This window comes from Cryptomeria japonica, chromosome 8 (genome assembly GCF_030272615.1).
Source record: "Cryptomeria japonica chromosome 8, Sugi_1.0, whole genome shotgun sequence".
NCBI lineage: Eukaryota > Viridiplantae > Streptophyta > Pinopsida > Cupressales > Cupressaceae > Cryptomeria > Cryptomeria japonica.
Genome location: NC_081412.1, coordinates 742284515 through 742303899, shown reverse-complemented (window position 1 = coordinate 742303899; position 19385 = coordinate 742284515). Strand labels below are relative to the sequence as shown.

General features: G+C 40.0%; 1 protein-coding gene across 2 annotated transcripts in view; it reads left to right on the top strand.

Annotated features, from left to right (window-relative positions):
- LOC131061428 (uncharacterized) overlaps nucleotides 1–19385 on the top strand; it is a 122760-nt gene that overhangs the window by 39333 nt on the left and 64042 nt on the right. For both annotated transcript variants that reach the window (XM_059209982.1, XM_059209983.1), the window contains exon 2: nucleotides 11121–11214. In XM_059209982.1, coding sequence (XP_059065965.1) covers nucleotides 11121–11214 — 94 coding nt within the window. The remainder of the gene's footprint in view (nucleotides 1–11120; nucleotides 11215–19385) is intronic.

Genomic DNA, 19385 nt, shown 5'->3' with positions numbered 1-19385 from the left:
TGCTCAAGGCTTCTGGACTTCATGCTTAGCAGGCAAGCATCCCGCAAATTTCGCCAAAAATGTTGTCATTTTATGACACCCTTGGTCCATCAAAGATAACCGATCGGAGATATGATCCATGGACCGGCACTACCCCAGTTGATCAGGGAGAAGAGCAATGAAATTAGGAATTGTGAAGTGTTGTCTTGTTTGGAGGAAGTCCCTTCCCTTTGCTTCCTTTTCTTTCATGTTCCTCGGAACTCCGAAACCCCGAGGTTCCGAGGTTCTTTCTCTTTGCCTTCTCTTCTTTTCTTCTCCGAATTCCGAAACCTCAAGGTTCTGAAGTTCCCTCCTAGTCTTCTTCCCTTATACGGAATTCCGGAACCTTGAGGTTTCGGAGTTCCTTTCTTAGCCTTACCTTTCTTTTCTCCAGAACTCGAGAAGCTCGAGGTTCCGAAGTTCCTCCCCTTGTCCCTTTCCCTTCCCAGAACTCCGGAACCCCAAGGTTCCAAAGTTCCTTTGCTAAGTCTCTCCTTTTCCTTGCCTCCTTCTCTGTTCCTTGGAACTTTGGAACCCCAAAACCTCCCTCCTAGTCTTCTTCCCTTCCCTGGAACTCCAAAACCTCAAGGTTCCGAAGTTCCTTCCATAGCCTTTTTTCTGTTCTTCGGAACTCCAAAACCCGGAGGTTCGGAAGTTCCTTTGCTAGGTCCCCTCTTTTCCCTTTGCTTAGTTTCTTCTTCCCTTTCTCGGAACTTCAGACTCCCGAGGCTCTGAAGTTCTTTTCCTTGTCTCCTTTCTCCTTCCCGGAACTTCGGAACCTCCCTCCTTGCCTTTTCTCTCTAGTTCCCCGAAACTTCGGAACCCCGAGGTTCCGAAGTTCCCTGTTGCATCTCTTTCTCCTTCTTCGGAACTCAGGAACCCTGAGGTTCCGAAGTTCCTTCCTTGTCTTCCCCACTTCGAGAACCCAAGTTTGTGAAGTCTTCCGACTTCCTTCCAACTTGCATCACCTCTAGATGGCGTGATCAACACTCAGCTTTAATGCTCCGACAACTCTGGCGACTTGTACACCTTTTGTGGAGCTACAGGGGTGCATTTAATGAGTTTTGCAGGATTTCCGCCAAGGGAGGTACAGGGCCATGCTTGTTGTGGTAACTTATGTCATGTCTGCATGCTCTAACTTTGGAAGGTCAGTCAATCCACCCTTCTCAGGGTTGCATTTTCAGGGTATGGCTAGGTTGTTTGCATGTACAGAAAGTCAGGTGCATGCACTTCCCTGCACTTCCAGACTGACATTTCCCTGCACACACAGGGGTCATGATCACTCTTGTAACCAGTTTTCTATATAAAGGCTGTCAAGCCTCATTGTAAAGGGTTCTCTCCCTGCTGGCTTGAGCTATTCTATGCTCTTTCACTTCTCTTGTATTTATCTTGCATTTTTGCAACTGTAAGTTTGGCCATTGGCCTTATAATGAATTGAAATCACCATTTTTGCCTTCCTTCAACTTATGTATGCTATGTATGTTTCCTTACCTTCATCATAGGTGTATGTTTTGTGGCTCTTCTGTCATATATGCTTTGTTAATTTATTTCTTAGTGTGACTTGTGGGAAACCTTCTCCCCTCTTGATATTCAACGAATTCTAACCTCCATACATGCATTGGGGTAACTCATACAACTGAAGTTTGTGCATCTCCTGGGTATTTCAGTTGATTCTTTGTGTCATTTCGGGTAGGGAGAGAAACAATCTCTTATCTTGGTGCATCACCTCCTTTTATTTCAAGCATTTCTCTCTTCCTTTTTCCTCTGCAAGTTGTTAGGATAGGCTTAGGAGTAAGTTTTGAAGTGTTGAGTTGGTTCAACATCTGCACCTTGATTGAGAAGGAAGTCGGCCTTCTTCGGAGACTTAACCCCCTTGCGCAAGGTCCCACACTTTGGGGTTGTTTCCATGTTTCACGAGGTTGTCGAGTTGATAGCTCAGTAAGGGTGCAAGCTTTTGTGATAATAGGTTATTGCATGGTGCCATTGGGTTAGCTCTTGACCTTGAGACCTGACCATCTTTTCAGCCACAATCTTGCTAGCCTGAGGTTATAAAATCAGTTGCTTGGAATGAAGATTAGTTCCATGGCTAGAATTAAGGATGGAAGATTGTTACCCACCTTCCTTCCTGCTCCAACGAGGAAGGAAAAGGCTTCTAGCCTGGAGAAATAAATGTGCTCAAACACAATGGAAGATAGTTCAGAATTTGCAGCATTTTGAAGATTCACTTTCAAGGAGTTCTAGGCACTCTAAGGTTTCATCTCCATCTATAGCTACAAGTCCATGGCGCACAGCATTTCTGTGATATTTTAAGATGCCAAAAACCTTTCTTTTCCACTTTGAATTTCCAATGTCTTGGCTTCAAACTCCAGCAAATCATTTTAAATCTAGTCGTCGTCGTTTTTTTTGGCACTGTAATGTCCCCGATGGCACCCCGGCCATACAACCTCCCTGTACGGCCAACAACAGCACTGACACCTCCAATCGTGCGGCCACCTTCCCGTGCGGTTGACACCCTTCTTACCATACGGACACACCTCCACTGGCACCTCCGATCGTGCGACCACCTTCCCGTGTGGTTGACATCCTTCTTATTGTACGGACACACCTCTAGCATACCGACAACATGCTCAACTGTGCACACCATACGGTCCTCCTTCCGCACGCCCAACACAGTTCAACCGTACAGTGACCACTGACGACGAAGCGACTGCGTGTGTGTTTGTGCGGTTGCATGGCTGTGCGGCTGCGGGCTGCGCGCTGTGCGGCTGTGGGCTGTTTGGCGCGTGAGTGTGCGGGCGGGTGAGTTGTGCGGCTGCGGGCTGCGTGCTTTGCGACTTTGTAGCTGCGGGTGCCATTGCCGGTGTCCACCGTACGGTGTTTCCACCGCCGGTGGTCCACCGCATGGTGGTCACCATCGGTGTTACCACCGTCGGTGGTCCACCGCACGGTGGTCCCACCGTAGGTCCGTCCCTTTTTTTTTTGACTGTACCGTCGTTGTCATACGACTACGGTTTTTTTTTCTTTTTTTTTTTTTTTTGACCATACGGATTTTTTTTATTTTTATTTTTTATTTTTTTAAAGTTGTCTAGAGAGTCTTTTGCTCGGGTCCCTTGTCTCTGGGATCGCCCTTCATCCTTCTCAGTTTTCCTCGCCCAAAAGTCTCTTGCTTTTGTCTCGTGCCTCTCGAGTCGCCTGCTTGGCCTCTTAGGTCCCCTTCCATCCTCTCGAGTACCCCTTCGGGCTCTCGGGTGTCCGTTCGGCCTCTCGGGTCCCCTGCGCGCTTCGCGTGGTAGGGTTTCAATTTGGGCCCGTTGGTGGCAAGTCTATTTTCAATGGCCATCAGAAGACCTGGAACCACAAATTCTACAGGGACCACGACCTCCTTCCCGTACATAAGAAGAAGAAGAATGATAAAGATTTTGAAGACTGCGGTCTTCCATACAGGGTTCCAATCATTGCCAACACTCTTCGGATTATCTACGTCGCCAGGGTTTGGGGCGTCTCCCTTCCAATATTCTTTGTATTCCGGTAGGTACACCTCTGTTGGTTGCTCTGGTTCCTCTACTTCGAGCCTGTAGCTTTGGAACATTTTGTAATCCTCTATTTGCCAGTGGAAGAGCCCGTTAAGCGAGTATACCTCATCTTCAGAACATCCCTCCAATTCGAGCACCCCTTCACTGTTCGGCTCCATCGCGTTCTTGCCCTTGCTTTCATCGGGACCCCCTTCCCCTTTATTAGAGTCCTCTGAGTCCGAGTCTTAATAGGCGAGCTCTTCGCCGACATCTTGGGTGTGTAGGTCAATGGTATATTTCTGCCCTCCCTTCTCCATGGAAAGTGTATTTTTCTTCCAGTTGTGGTTTACCCTCGCGTTGATCAACCACGCTCTCCCCAGGATGGCGTCATAGCCTTTCTTCTTCGAGGGAATAACCATGAAATCTAACAAGAATGGTTGCGTACCAATTGTCACTTGTTGGGCCATCAACAGGCCGAGTGGCTTAATGCTGTGTTGGTCCGCTCCCACCAGGTTGAATGTGGGTGGCCATATGGTGGGCTTCCCCAACCGCTTCCATGTTTCTTCTGGTAGTACATTCACCCCAGATCCCCCGTCCACAATGGTGTCCTTCAGAATGGTCCCACGGATACCCATTTCTACCACAACTAGGTGTCTACCACTGCTCAAGGCTAGTAACATCGGGTCAGTCGAAGGGCTGACGGAAACCTCCACCTGTGGTGTACTCTTCGAAGCGGTGGCGGGAACCCCTACCTGTGGTGCACTCGACGATGCGGTGGCGGGAACCTGTACCTGTGGTGCACTCGACGATGCGGTGGCGGGAACCCCTACCTGTGGTGCACTCGATAATGCGGTGGCGGGAACCCCTACCTGTGGTGCACTCGACACTGCGGTGCTTTGCACATTGGTGAGGATGGTAGTCCTCAATTGTGACATAGAGTCTAGAAGGTCTTTTACCTTTATCGGCACCTCTATCTGCAAGATTTGCCCGATGATGTTATTTTCCGCTTCCGTACGGGATGATGTACTCGCCACCTCGTCGTCCCGTCGTTCGGTCATCATCTCACGTTCAATATTGGCCTTTGCCTCCCGTAATCTCTCCTTCTTCGTACGGGGGTCGGGATAAGTGGCTTTTTTCGTCTGGGCGCGGGTGATCGCCAGTATTTCTTTCTCACCAGTCTTCTCAGCCTTCTCAATGTTGAGGAGATTAACCCCTGCCTGCGGGCAATTTGCGTCCTCATGGTTGCTTGGCCCACACCAACGGCAGAGGTGCTGAGGGGTGGCTTCCTTCGTGCAATCACGGGCAAAGTGCCCCCACTGATTACAGGCCCTACATTGGATAATTGGCCAGCCCTTGGCGTCATATTGGATACGGCTTCCGTTATTGTTATTGTTGCTATTCCTTCTGCCGCCACGTCTGTTGTCCCGGTATCCTCCAGATGATGCCGTTGTGTTAGTATGTTGGCCGGTACCCGCTGGTGCGGATGTTGTGGCCTGCTCTGTGAACAACACCTGGTTCATTTGCGTACTTAGGGTTTTCATGTTGTATGGGCACTCCTTGGTGGAGTGTCCCATCACTTGGCAAATCTCGCAGAATGCCTTCTTTTGGCAAGTACCCTTTGTGTGCCCTTCCTCTTTGCACTCAGTGCACCATATGTCCCCTTCGTTCCGACCAGTGCTTCTCATTATTTTGAATTCTTTTCTCATTCGCTCCATGTCTTTTTGGAGCGCTTGCACCCGTTTGCCAGCCTCGTCATCGCTGCTGCTTTCCTGTGAAGAGTCATCATCCTTGGATGAGGATTTATTACTTTTCTTCTTCTTTGATGTTTTGTGTTCGCTCTCCAGGTCCATTGCCCTATTATAAGCGTCGTCATATGACATCAGGGGTACAATTTTCATCTTCCTCCGTAGGGAGGATTTCAACCCTTCAACGAACCATCGTTTCTTCAATCCATCTGCGGGTTGGCTTTCCATTTTACCAGAGTTCTTTCAGCCTCCGACTGTATGCCCGTACTATCTCCCTGGTACCTTGTTTGGTACTGTATATCTTCGTTACAATTTCATTGTCATCACGGAGCAACCGAAACTCCCCCGTGAATTCCTTTTGTAGATTGGCCCACGTGGCCACTTTTTGCTTGTCCACATCGGAGTACCAATCTATGGCAACTCCTCGTAACGTGGCTGGGAACTGCTGTACCCAGTCATCCTAGTCTGTTACTCTGTTGGCGGACCAAATGGTTTCACATGTATGGCAGTGCCGTAAGGGGTCTTCCTTGCCCTCCCCTATGAACTTTGGCAATTTTTGTTTACTCGCCATCCCACCGCTGGGTCTCGCTCCTCTAATTCCTTGTGTACTTGTACCTGGCGATCCTCCGCCTCCTGCAACTAAACCTCCACTCGTGGGTCCTCCGGAAAAAGTTGATGACACTGAACCAAACAAATTGCCTCTCGTACGGTACCCTTGTGCTCCCTCGGCACCTTCGGTCGTACTGTCACCTTCCGTTGTCTCCCTCTGGTTGTCCTCTGAAATGGACAAATTCTTTAGCAAGTCTCTGGTAGCGTCGATCAGGTTTAGACTTCGCCTTGTTTGTTCCACCAACTCTTCGCGGCTTCTTACCCTACGGTGGTATTCTGGCGAACTGTAGAGTTCTCCTTCGGCACCCTCCATGACTCCTTCTGGCAGCCCTACAAAAGTGTAGACAGTGTAGTTCTCTCCGTCTATCTCTGCCTCCGCAACCTCCATGACACCTCCTGGGTTCCCTTCGGGCAACCCCTCGGCCAGTCGTCCCTCGGCAAGCTGCCTTAGCCTACGCCTTCGTTCTATCTGCTGTCTGAGATTCAACGCGGTTTGTGCCACTTCCCATTCGTCACTCTGTATCTTTTTTTTTTTGTCCTTATTTAGTCTATTGGGCATAAGTCACTTCCATACACAACAAACACACGCCATGTACACAAAAAAACTTTTATTTTTTTATTTTTCCCTTTCAACCATAATTTATATCAACATTGTGCCGGGATTCTTACAGGGTTCAATTTCCCCTTCGCCTCTTGTTCCATGTGCGCGTTGTCGGTCTCTGGGTTCATCTCACCGACGGGTAGGCCCATTGCGTCCGTGCGCCATCCGCGTCTTCCGTTCCCGAGTACGTCTAGGCAATGGCGCCAAATGTTTGCCCTCTCGGGTAAACGGTTAAATGCAAAACGTAAATGCACAGAACATAATGGAAATATATTAAATAACCAACCTCTATATTAATTCAACAGTCCATGTACAATAAGTGCTTATAACATTACATCTGACACGACTAACATGATCCTACTTCGAAGAAAAGGTACACAATATATAATACCTGAAGGGGTGCGACACAACCGTCGCGACTCCAACTACCTACCCGTCGGCTAACTAACTGACCGCCGTAACTCATTATTACCGACGACAACATAAACATAATATAACAACATAACATAATGATTATTCCCGGCAACATTCATCTCAGGATTCATAGTTGCACATCATTGATCAGGTTTCATGGAGATTCGATGATCTATCTTGCAGATTTTCAGAGGGTTTTTTATTTTATGTAGGGGGGCATTCCGGGTATGTGTTACTTGATGGCATTAGGCATCTTTTGATTTGTAACAGCGGCATGTGTTTGTAAACAGCAATACATTTATATATCAAAGAATACCATTGGCTTATTTAAATTTTGTGTATTACATTGATTGATTTCCTTGAAAATCTATATTGTTCATCTTGCATTTTCAATCTGCATGTTTGCATGTCGCAATATTACATTATGATGAAACAAAACATGAGCAAAAACGAAAACCCATATCAGATTTATCCGAGTCTGGGATATTTCAAAGAGGATGGGATACTTGGGTATTTTAATCTGTGTTGGCGAGTGTCACAAAATACACATCAGCACCTTGCTGATCAAAAAGTGTGTTGGTTCCTTCAAAAACAAAACTTGTGACACTTTATTGATTTTATTTATCTTGCATCAGTCCAAAATAAACAGTGATCTCTCTTCTTTTATATTAGAAGCCTTCCAATTATATAGATTACCTTTTTATTATCTCTGCAAAAAAAGTAAACCAATCTCTTTGGCTACAATGCAAGTGATTTGCAATCTTCAATCAATGCATTCTGATTTGTGTTGTCCCTCATTAACTCTTGTCTAGCAAAACTGAACCGATTTCCTTGTTATGGCCTCTCTTTGCAAGATGTCCTAGGTGATCCTCTCAACTGGAAACTCTTTATTTGTATGCACTTCTATTGGCATCGCTAGTTTCTATCGACAACTTAAATAATTATAGACCATATCAGCAAATCTGAATTTGAACTTCTTTATGAGCAACGATTCCAAAATCTCCTCTAGCAGCTACAACGATTTCTTGTATTTGTGGTGGATTAGGTTTCTTTCCTACTGTTAGATTTCCCTTGGTTCAACAAACAAACAATTCTCTTAAAACCCTTGATTCCTTCACAACAACTTCCTCTGCAGAATGCTGAATACAACAACCTCTCCTCAAGTTATGCAATCTTAGCAACAGATCAGCGAATTGGATGAAGACTTTATGAATTTTTGAATCTGATCAAATCCATTTAACCATTCCAAACTTCAACAGAAACTTCAACATCAATCTGATCTTCTATCTTCCATGAGATCTTTCAATTCGGGCTTTGATACCAAATGAGGGAATATAAAACTAATAATGAAATTGAAAAATACATAATATACACAAAGAATATATCAAACTTAAAACTAATTCTATTGCATTCATTCTTCGTTATTTTCTTACAATATATTTTTGTATATATAGAGTTAAGGATATAACTGAAATCTTCTACTACCAATACTCAAATAACTAATTACATACTTAATGTTTATTATCCTTCAAACCCTAATAGAAATGAAAAATCTTATGAATTATATTTTAAATATTATCTAACATGGTCGCAGGACCTAAACCAGGATTTATTTTGATAATGACTTTCTATTGGTAAAGATATAATTCTAATTATATTACATTCCTTATTTTAATTGATGATTTTAGGGCAAGATTCAGGATCATCCCAAAAGGGGACGTTGCATTCCTTAATTCCTATCTTGCTTTTTTGCATGATCAGTCCATGCTTTCCGCAAATGAGACTCCCTTCCTTTTATATGGTGGGAAAGGTCATGTCTTTTATTCTTAAAGAGATACATTTCTTTGCAATTGTCACCCTTTCCTTCTAGTCGTTGCTCTTCAAGGATCGCTATTTGGTGATGGTTTCCTTCGCTTACAAATGAATGATAATTAGTATTATTGACTGAAGACAAATCATCGACTTGGAGGATTCTTAGTCATTATGATGGGTATAAGGTGTTGATCATTATATATATTTCTTTTATTATTATATATGTTTCTTTAATCTGGTCGACCCTTCAATTAAACAATTGCTGCTATTTCATTTTAATTTTTTTTTTCTCTTTTATTTTGCGTCGGCCCTATTCATTTGTTCGCCTAGGCGTTTTTTTTTGGTATGTAAATCACTGCTAAGGGGCAGCACCCATATATTATTGAAAATGAAATTTACAAGTATAGTCCATTAGCATAGGCCGTTTATATCTGCTACATATCAACCCCATATCCTTCTATACATGTTAATACCTAAGCCCTCCCCCATATTCAGCCTCCACACCACGAAAATGGAGCCATATAAACCTTTGCTTTCATTCCCAGTCACCATAGACAAAATGCTCACAATATCTACATTCTATCTTATAACAGAATTAAGCTATACATAACTTGACTACACAACAAAAATTGGGGGAGAAATTGCCAAAAACTTGATTCCGCACAGTCGTCATGCTATTCTTCTTCACTTGCCTTTTTAAAGTCACCTAGGCATTATTATTTATAAGTGTAGTCTATGATCTGTTCTTAGTTCGGGGGCATGACAATTTGCCCTTCCCAAGATTGCTTGTCCTCAAGCAATAGTGGAATGATCATGGAGAGAGTATTCAAGATGACTCCAAATAGGAAATTGTTTGATGTATGCAATTCCTAACTTTTTCATTAGGGGATTCTTATTTTAGAATTCAACTTTCACTGCACTATTATGATATTATATCAGGTTGCTAATTTGGACCAAGATATATTTTTGTCAGTAACTTTCAACAACATAGTCAAGAGTTCAAAGTTGACAGGGTGTGTAATTCTAAGACGAGTTTTCTCTCATCCTTTGAGAGAAGTGACGAGGTTATCTTTATAATTGCATGGCATCAATCATATTTGCAAGAAACTGATTGGTTGGCCCTATGTTTGTGCAATGTCATGGGTATTTCTTTGAGCAAGTTTTCCATATATTAAGATGAGGATTAGAAGCATGACACACATATATGGCCTTAAATACAAAGGTTTAGAGATGGTTTTGGGAATTATATTCAGAACCTTGCCTTATTTGTAGTAGGCTCTGTAGTTGGATTGACAATGAGTACTTTGATAAATGATTTACATTTAGGATAGATCTTGCATTATGTTACCTATTGGAAAATTATCCTTGGAACTTTGGGAATATACCATTAATCGCGAATAAGTCCAAGTAGAGGATTCCTTAATTAATGTATTAGTATGTATAAAAAATTCCATGAAGAGTTACACTAAATGAAATAAAGCTTTTCTTTTCATGTCCCTTTCTTGAGCTGTAGAAAGCACAAATAAGAATTGATTCTTAGGGATGCGTCAAACTTTTTCTTGGATATGTTTGTAATTGAAGGATAAGTTGTGTTGTTAGAATAGTTTGTTGTTTGCTAAAATTTTGGATCCAAGGACAAAGAGGTTTATAGGATGTTGAAGGATCTTATATTGAAGGGAAGGCTTATACTTTGTTATCTTTTTTGTGTGTAGAATTCCTAATATTTCCTTGTCCATTGTCTTTAGGATTGATCTTATACATATTCTAGTATATTTTGTCTCATCTTGTACTTCTCCGTTTGTAATGTTTGATTGTGTTTTATATATGATGTTTCTCTACATAGTTATTTATATGTCTATTACAAGGTTGTGTTTGGCAAATGAATCTATGTCTAGTATGGAACTTTCAAGAAAAAATGTTTGATACCTACTTTTAGGAACCTATCAATCATCTGTAACTATAGATGCTATTCTTTCTCTTAGAAATGATTTTCTTCAAAGAGTGCTTCATTTGCAAAAGATGGACAAACATATCAAGACTGAAGTTTTGCTTTTTTAAATGGTCAACAACAAATAATTTTGTACATCTGACAATTCTTACCAAGATGATGATGTATTTCTAATTGTTCTATTTGTACTAAGTATTTGTTCATAGTTTGAGCATTGATTTTAGGATCTTGATTTTATAACAAAAATGTTTAAAGTAATCCTAAAGTGGTTATTTTCATTTGAAATTTACTTTCATGTCGGAAAAAAATTTGTACACATAAATTTCCTATGGACTAGAAGAAATTGGAAGAATTTTTGTTTGTCTTTAAAAGTTAATTGGCATTTTAATTTTACTTTGGTCTTCACTTTGTATTTGAATGTACCTTAAGTACTTGCTAATGCTCGTCCTTGATAATATTAGATACTTGAAGATCGCATTGAGCTTATGAACCAGTTAGGGGACACAGCTCCAACAAGAACTTCTCATGTCTATCAGATTGTTGAAGCTCTCATAGTATCCTCCTACCTTAAATTCATTAATTCTGTATGAAATTGAATTATCATGATATCTTATTTTAAGGTGAGGCACAGATGCTATTTAAAATGGTCAAAGTTTATGCAAGTTTGGGAAAGAGGAAGGTAAAAATAGAATTCCATATGATCAATTTGTGACATGTATCCTAGTAATGTATTAAAACTAAATTAATTGATTTGTTTCATATATTAGTAATGATTATTTATTACTTGGATCATTCTCCTAGTTGATGGCTTTTATTACATCAAGAGGCATACTTAAGTGGCCACAAGGATTCTCATGTCATGACCATGTACATAAAATTACCGTAAATTTGACATATTTTTACATGTCAAATAAGTAATATTTAATAATAAACATAATATTAATGATGTCATTTAATAATGAACGCAATATTAGTGATGCCATATTAAATAAGAAAATAAATTAAATAAAAAAGCAGCCAAAAAAAAGAATAAAATATATTGAGATTATCACATTTGAATTGTTTGCATGTTGTATTATTTGTTTTGTTAGTATAGAAAAAGAAAAAATACCCTTGGATTAGACATCAATATTTCTATGTAGTTGTGCAGAATTGAGTCATTTATGCAGAAATAAATCAGTTGAGTAGAAAATTCCAGAGATCCAAGCAAAAAAACCTTCAGGTTGGGTTCATACCTCCCCAATCTCGTGCACATCTTTTGAAGCCAATTTGCTGCTTATGCAACCTTCTCTCCAGGCCTTGCTAATTATGCAAGATAATTACCGTTTTGACTTTGCAGCTAGGAAACTTTTCTGTCATGCCCCTGCCATGAAGGTAGACAACTCAGAAAATCGCCTTAATTAGAAGGCTCCACGATTTTCTAAATCCTAAGAAGTAAACGAACCCGGCGGTAGTTACCTTCGCAATCAGAGACAAAGGCAATGTTTACATTACATTGAAGGCCAGCATCCTAAGGTTTCATTGATGCATAAACACATCTAAGTTAACAATACAGATCAAGAGCATACGATGGTTTAAGCTTATGTCATGCCCCCGCTCTAAAAAGCTAAAATGAAAACAGGTCTAAAAACCAACCTGGTTAAAGGCAACAAAACAATAAATATAATAAATGAACTGAAAATCAAATATTGGATGCCCCTTTAAGAGCTGACCTTGTAAAAAGAAATCAAAATAATTATTAATTTATTTTTACCCTCAACAAGAGGGCCAACCCCATAGAAAGGTCCGCCTACCCCTAGGGCAAGGGTTTTTAATTAATTGAAAATATAATAAATAAATAATAATTCTTCAAGCTGGCAAACCTGTTTCAAAAGGTCACAACTTTTGGCATGGGTGGGGTATAAAAGGAAGGTCTTTGGAGATCATTTATCATGGGTTTCAATTTCACATCTCTTCCATTTAGAGCAGACTTAAAGCAGCAAGAGGAGCAGAGGCAGAACAGAATAAAGAGCCAGATCAGAAACTCAAATACTTATAATCTGCATAAATCAAGAAGAATTACATCTACAAATCAGTCATAAACATCAGCCCTCTAACAGAGTATTGAACATCAGCAAAGATATTTCATTCGCAGCAGATCTGATTATTAAATAATCACATGCCAAATTATTGTGGCATGCAGAATTAATTTCTCAATACATCAATGTGTTTATAATAATTATACGTGGGTGGATGTCTATATATCTAATAGATGCATGAATTGTTACGTATGATAGACATATATCTATGCACTTGATAATATATGAACCACTATATACCTACAATAATCGATCATGCTAGGGTAGGAAAGGGAGTGAAAGGAGGGGGAATGACATACAAGCCTCACTAGGTACACCACCTCATGAGAATCGTTAAGGACCACATGAGGCCAAGGGGGACAAAGACTTTGCTCTTGTGCTTGGGGTTGAGTTAAGGGCACCCTATTGTAGTCTCCTCTATGAACCCTATATCGGTCAATTGTTGAGGTGAACTAGAGGGGATCCTCAATCATAAGAGGAGAGAAGGAATGGCATGGTAGAGGGAAATGAAGTATAAGCTCCACTAGGTAGGCCACTTTAGGAGCATGGTTACGGATCACATGAGCCCAAGGCAGATAGACTTTCCACTCTTGGGCCTAGGGTAGGGGACATTTAAGGCACCTTATCGTGTCCCTCCCATATCAACCCTTGTTATGGTTGAACCCCCACATGATCAGTTAGATTTATGTGTTATATCTTTTCTTAACCCTAGAAATGGATGTATTACGTGGGTTATATATATATCATTAACTAACTTGGTTGCAGGTTTCAAAGACAAGACTTATCTCATCTTATTCTTGGGTGAGGATTATATCTCGAACTATATTATGTTCCTTGTTTCATTTGTATTTTGTGAAATTAGGGCAAATTACAAGGTAATCCATGAAAGGGACATTACAACTTACAATCATACGCATCATCAAGCAAGTAAAGAGGTGCAATTACAACAACCACTAATAAGTTAAAGACAAAGGACGAATCATGAGGAGTAGCGACTTTTACAAGGAGGTGTCATCATGGAAAAGGGCACAACTTTCCATCATGAGTGAGGATATATAAAAACAACACATGACCTTCAAAAAGCGAAGGTATGAAAGAAGAAAGATAAGCTTTAGATGAAAACCAAGAATCATAGTCCCAACAACATCGAATTAAGACAACAATCTATATACTAATTTGAGTATTTTGGTATGAATGATAATATGTGACATTCTGATTAGGTTGAACTATTATTGTTTTCTATGGATATGAAACAAGCTTATTATTTGGATAATACGTGGTTACTATATATATATATATGTTGTTATTCTTGCTACTGGGTAATCACTGCATAATAGAATAAGCATTGATTCCTTTAAAGCTTCATCGAATCTGTCATCTTGTTATGGAGGATATGGGCATATAAGGAAAGCAAGTAGTTGGATTCTGTTCGAGTTAAGTTAGGAGGCCGAATGACGAATTTACTTCCGTGCCCCTTAGGAGGTCGAATGATGGATGTACTTCTATGCCCTTGAACTTGATAGATAGGCTCAAGGTGCCTTGTATGATTTCCCATGGGCTTCATAGAGTGGATGAGTCATTGGGTAAAGCCTTAAAGGAAACTCACATCTACTTATGATTATTAGGAATTTAGGATGATGAATAGAGTTCTATTTGTAACCTGTTGGATTATATGTTTATCTTTTAAAAACTAATCTGATTGCAGGTTCTAAATCAATAGGTTAAGTTAGCAAATCACATTTCCAAATATAATCAATAACTCATTTAGGCATTTTAGAGCAAATTGAGTTAAACACTAATAGGGGACAATATAATTGGTATTAGAGAAATCCTTCCTGCCATCGTGCGAAGGGTAGTTAATGCAACCTAGCCAAAGGACTCAAAGGGCTTTAGAAAGAGAAAGAAGGAAATTTGCATCTATCAATAACCGTACATCCAACAACACCGAGAGCGAACAAATGGGCAGTGTTGAGAGCATTCACTCAAGCTCTCATAAGCAAAACCAAAGGAGGACCCAACTTTTCCTCCAAGTAATCCAAACCTTGAATAACAATAACTTTAGATCCAACCAAAATAATGGAAGGGATACTCACTCCAACCATTCTGAAAATAACAACCCAACAAGGGTATCAACGCCTAGGCCAACAAGACCCCCTTTCCCACCTCAGGAAGAAGACATGAGGGAGGAAGAATCAAACAATCAAACCATGGATAGTGTGGAAGAACTTGTGGAAGCATACTCAAGATTAGATCATGAAATAAAGAAGGATGTTTCCTTTAGGGATTGTTGTGACGTTAAAACACGTGTTGCCCCGAACAAGAGAAGAGGGCAACTTGATAAAGACTTAAAAGAGAGGATTAGTAAGATGACCCTCTCCAAATTTGATGGATCCGAGAAGGCTACAACACGTTTTTGGGTCCAAAAATTGGACACCTACCTTGCACTTAGCCCCATGACATAAGAGAACGCCATAAAATTTGCCATACTCCACCTAGGAGGGACAACTCGTGATTGCTGGCATCATGGCCTCATTACCCAAGACGACCAACACAGAAGAACCTATGATGAGTTTACCCAAGATCTCATCCAAAGATTTGACCAAAAGCACCCCGAATGGTACTCTAGGGAACTTACACTTCTAAGGCAACTTGCAATCGTGGAAGAGTATGTAACTAAGTTTCAAAAACTTTTAGTGATGGTATTAGCATTATCTCAAAGAAGATTGGCGTACCTATTTGTCCAAGGATTAAAAGACTCTATTAGGGGTTTGGTAAGTGCCCTCGATCCTTCCTCACTTAACGATGCAATTCAAAAAGCACTGAATGTGGATATCACACCCACAAAAGACAAATACCCTACAAAAACCAACCTTCTAATGTTCATACCAAACCTTTACATAAAGACGAAAGGAAAAAATCCTCTCTAACTTACAAAGAAAGAAGGGAATACATAAAAAACGGATTGTGTTTTAAGTGCAAGGAAAAAGGAATAGGGACACATTTGTAAAAGATGACCAGAAGACCTTAATTTGTGTTTCAAATGTAAGGAAGAATGGAAACCAGGACATTGGTGTGAAAAGGAAAGTCAAGCATGCCATATGGAAGAATAATCCGATGAGGAAGTATCGGAAAAGGAGGAAGAGAATCCTAGTAAGAGAAGGAAAGGCGAAGAAGAAGGGCATGGGACCCTAGCGACCATCTCGCAAGCCTCCAAACACCGACCATTTCAAATCAAAAGCACTTTAAAAGGGTAAAGGGTGATTGCCCTTGTGGATAGTGGGGCATCCCACAACTTTATTGACAAGAATCTAGTTGCAAAGATGAAATTGAAAACCAAAGGACTTTAAGGGCTTTATGGTAGCCCTAGCTAATGGATCTATCTCTCAATGTACCAAAATAGTTCCTCAATTAGAAATCACCTTGGGAAAGCATCCCATACAAGAAGACTTCTATGTGGTAACCCTAGATGCTGATGTGATATTGGGTATTGTTGGAACATGTTTGTTGTTGCGCCAAAGATTGACTTGTTAATGCCCCGTTTTGACCTTTTCACACATTGCCCTATTGCAAATGGGGACCTCGTCTTTTTGCTTTTCGGTTGTGTCAGTTTCTTGAGTTAAGGTGGCTAGGTATCAATTTTGAGCTTCAAAGTGAATTTTTGCCCTTAAGTTATGATCCAATCTCCAAGTCTCCAAGTTGCAAATGTAAATAGGTCTTATGGTTTGTTGGGTTTGCAACGTAAAAAATGCAAAAGGTATTCATGAGAATCAAATTTCCACTCTTCCTTTGGATTTGAGCAAAATTGATAAGATGGTTGTAAGATCATGTGAATTTTGTGGTGACAGATGGATTTGTCCCTATGGAGGTCGTTTTTCCACTCCTGAGGGTTTAAATTGAAGTAATGATGTTGAAAATCCAATTTGTCCCTATGAAGATTGAATTTACCCCTCAATGTCAAATTCGCATAGATAATGAGCAAATTCATAAGGACAAAAATAGGGATCAAAAAGTCCTTACGAGGTTCGATTTTTACTTATAGTATGAAATCAACATACCTATGGAGGGTTGCATTGAAAATAAGGATAGAAGTAGGGACTAATCTGCCCCTGTGGAGGTCGAATCTCCACTCAAGGCTGAACTTGCAAAATTGGACAAAGTTATAGGGATAAATCAACTTGAAATACAAATCAACTAGTCTCTACTACCATCGAATTTCCACTTGAAGGAGCAAATGTGCTAAGGATGAATTTTCATAAGGAATAAATAGTCCCTATGGATGTCAAATCTCCACTTAAGTGAAAAGCTTGCAAAGGTATCATGAATTCCATGAGGACTAATATGTGCCTATCAATATTGATTTTCCACCAAGGAGTTATCAACATAAAACACAAAATTGTCCTTATGAAATCCGACCTAACTAAGAGGGTGCAAACCTATGAACAAAAAGTAGGGACTAAATAGTCCCCATAGAGGTTGAATTTCCACTTGAGAAACTACTTTGTAAACATCAATCAAAATTCATAGGGACAAAATGAATTTTATAGGGACTAATTTTGCCCCTATCCAGATCAGATTTCCACCTTGAGACAAATCATGCTATAGGTAATGCAAATTTTCTATAAGGATTAGTTTGTCCCTATGCATATCGATTCTCCACCATTTCATTTGGTAGAGTGAACTAAGGTAAATGAATTCTATAGGGACTAAATCAGTCCCTATCGATATCGAATTTCCACCTTGCAATTACAATTCAAAACCCAAGCACTTTAATTAATGGTTATTGAAAATCACATGAAAGAAGAGGGTCGGCTTAATCACTAAGTGCAAAGCAAATTTGAATTTGAATTAAAAAAAAAAAAGTCTCCAAAGCAAGTCGGCTAGGAGTGTTTGATGATAGAGAGGTGTGATTGTTGATAGGAATGCATAAATAACAAAGGAGGGAATGCTCACTTAAAAACCAAATTCAAATCTGCTCTCCTAAATTTGCATTAAGAGAAGAAAGACTCAGCAAATTTGCAGCATAGAAGATTGTTTCAGGTTCTCATTAAGGAAAGAAAGACTCAGCGAATCCGCATCAAGTCAATTGATTCAAGTTCGCACCAAAAGGAACAAGATATTCGCCACTATCAGCATAAGGAATCCAGCAGAAAGAAGGGCAAATTATAAGAGAAAAATCATTGCAAGGAGAGATTCAAGAGGGCTGATCGTAGATCAAAGCCCTTGTCGCTTTCAAGACAGAATCCTTGGATCTCCCTTTCAGTTTTTTGCAATAAGATTCAAAGGCAAAATCACAGAATCTAATCAAAACCTCTTGAAGTTTTAAAGAAAAAACATATCTCAGATTTTTGAGTGGTAATCTGACCTCATTAGAGCGATAAGAATCATGTTTCTAGAATATAATTTTTCTAAGTTATCCTATCTAGAATTAAGCATTAATTGTCAAAAGGTCTGAATTCACAAGTAAAATCAGAACTTAGGAAGCTTTTGAATCTATTTAGAATCTGATGCACGCTAAAAAGGAGGCACAAAGACACACAAGTTCAAATCGTTTGTATGTTAGTGACAATAAAAAAGGAAAGACAAATGAACCTATGATTCTTAACATGCATATCAAGAGAGATATAAAGTAGACAACGAAAAAGGGAAAGAAAACTCCCCAAGATGCTCCTCACAATGTTCATAGTAGCTCCTCCCTTGTTCCTCTCCTCTCCAAGTTCCACATGAGTGTAGCCCTCAGCTTTTTGCACTATTCATGGATGTCTTATGAAAATTTAAGATGACTATGAAAATAAGACAAATGCCTACGCAAGTGTAAATAAGCTATTATGAGAAAGCACCTAATTAAATCTATGTTAATTTTAGCAAAATAACAAAGCAAATGCTTCCTAAATGCTTTCTTAAAATGACTATAAGTTTGATTTATAAAGATTTCTGGATCCTTTTGAAGAAGGAATGGGCTCTATTTATAGGAAAAATGGAGAAATGGATGGTTGAAATTGAGTAATCTCAACAAGGGCCGGGATTGATGGGTTTGTGATCCATGTGATGGCTTTCAACCCAATCCCATGATGACAAATGCCAACATGAGATGGCTTGAGAGGAGAGGAAAGAAGCATTAAATGCTTGAGATGACATGAAGGCTACCCTAGGAGGGTTTGGTTAGGCTTGAGTTAGTGAATAAAGCTTTTATCCAATGAATAATGCCTTTATCCAATGGACAAACTCTTGTGCAAGAGTTAATAGAGATAACCATGGTCAAAGCAATAAATGCTTGAGTAGACCCATGAGTTAAATGAGGGTTGAGTTAGAGGAAAAGCCTCTAACCATGTGGGTGAGTTGAGTTTAACCATTAATGGCTATGTAAGAGCCATAAATGGTTATGTAAGAGCCATAAATGGTTATGAAGACTTTGGGGGTTAACTTGTTGAAGGATAAAAGCCTTTAATGCATTTCAAAGACTTTAGGGGCTTTGAGAAGTGACTTCTCTTTGCTTAGGAATGTGACAATTATTAGGGGATAGGTTTAGGCTAATTTGGAATGGATTAGAAGAATCTAGAAGGGTTTTAGGATGCAAGTGGGTTTCCTGGGTGAGAGAAAATAAGATTTTATTTAGAAATAAAATTATTTATTGGTGCAACTTGCATTTGC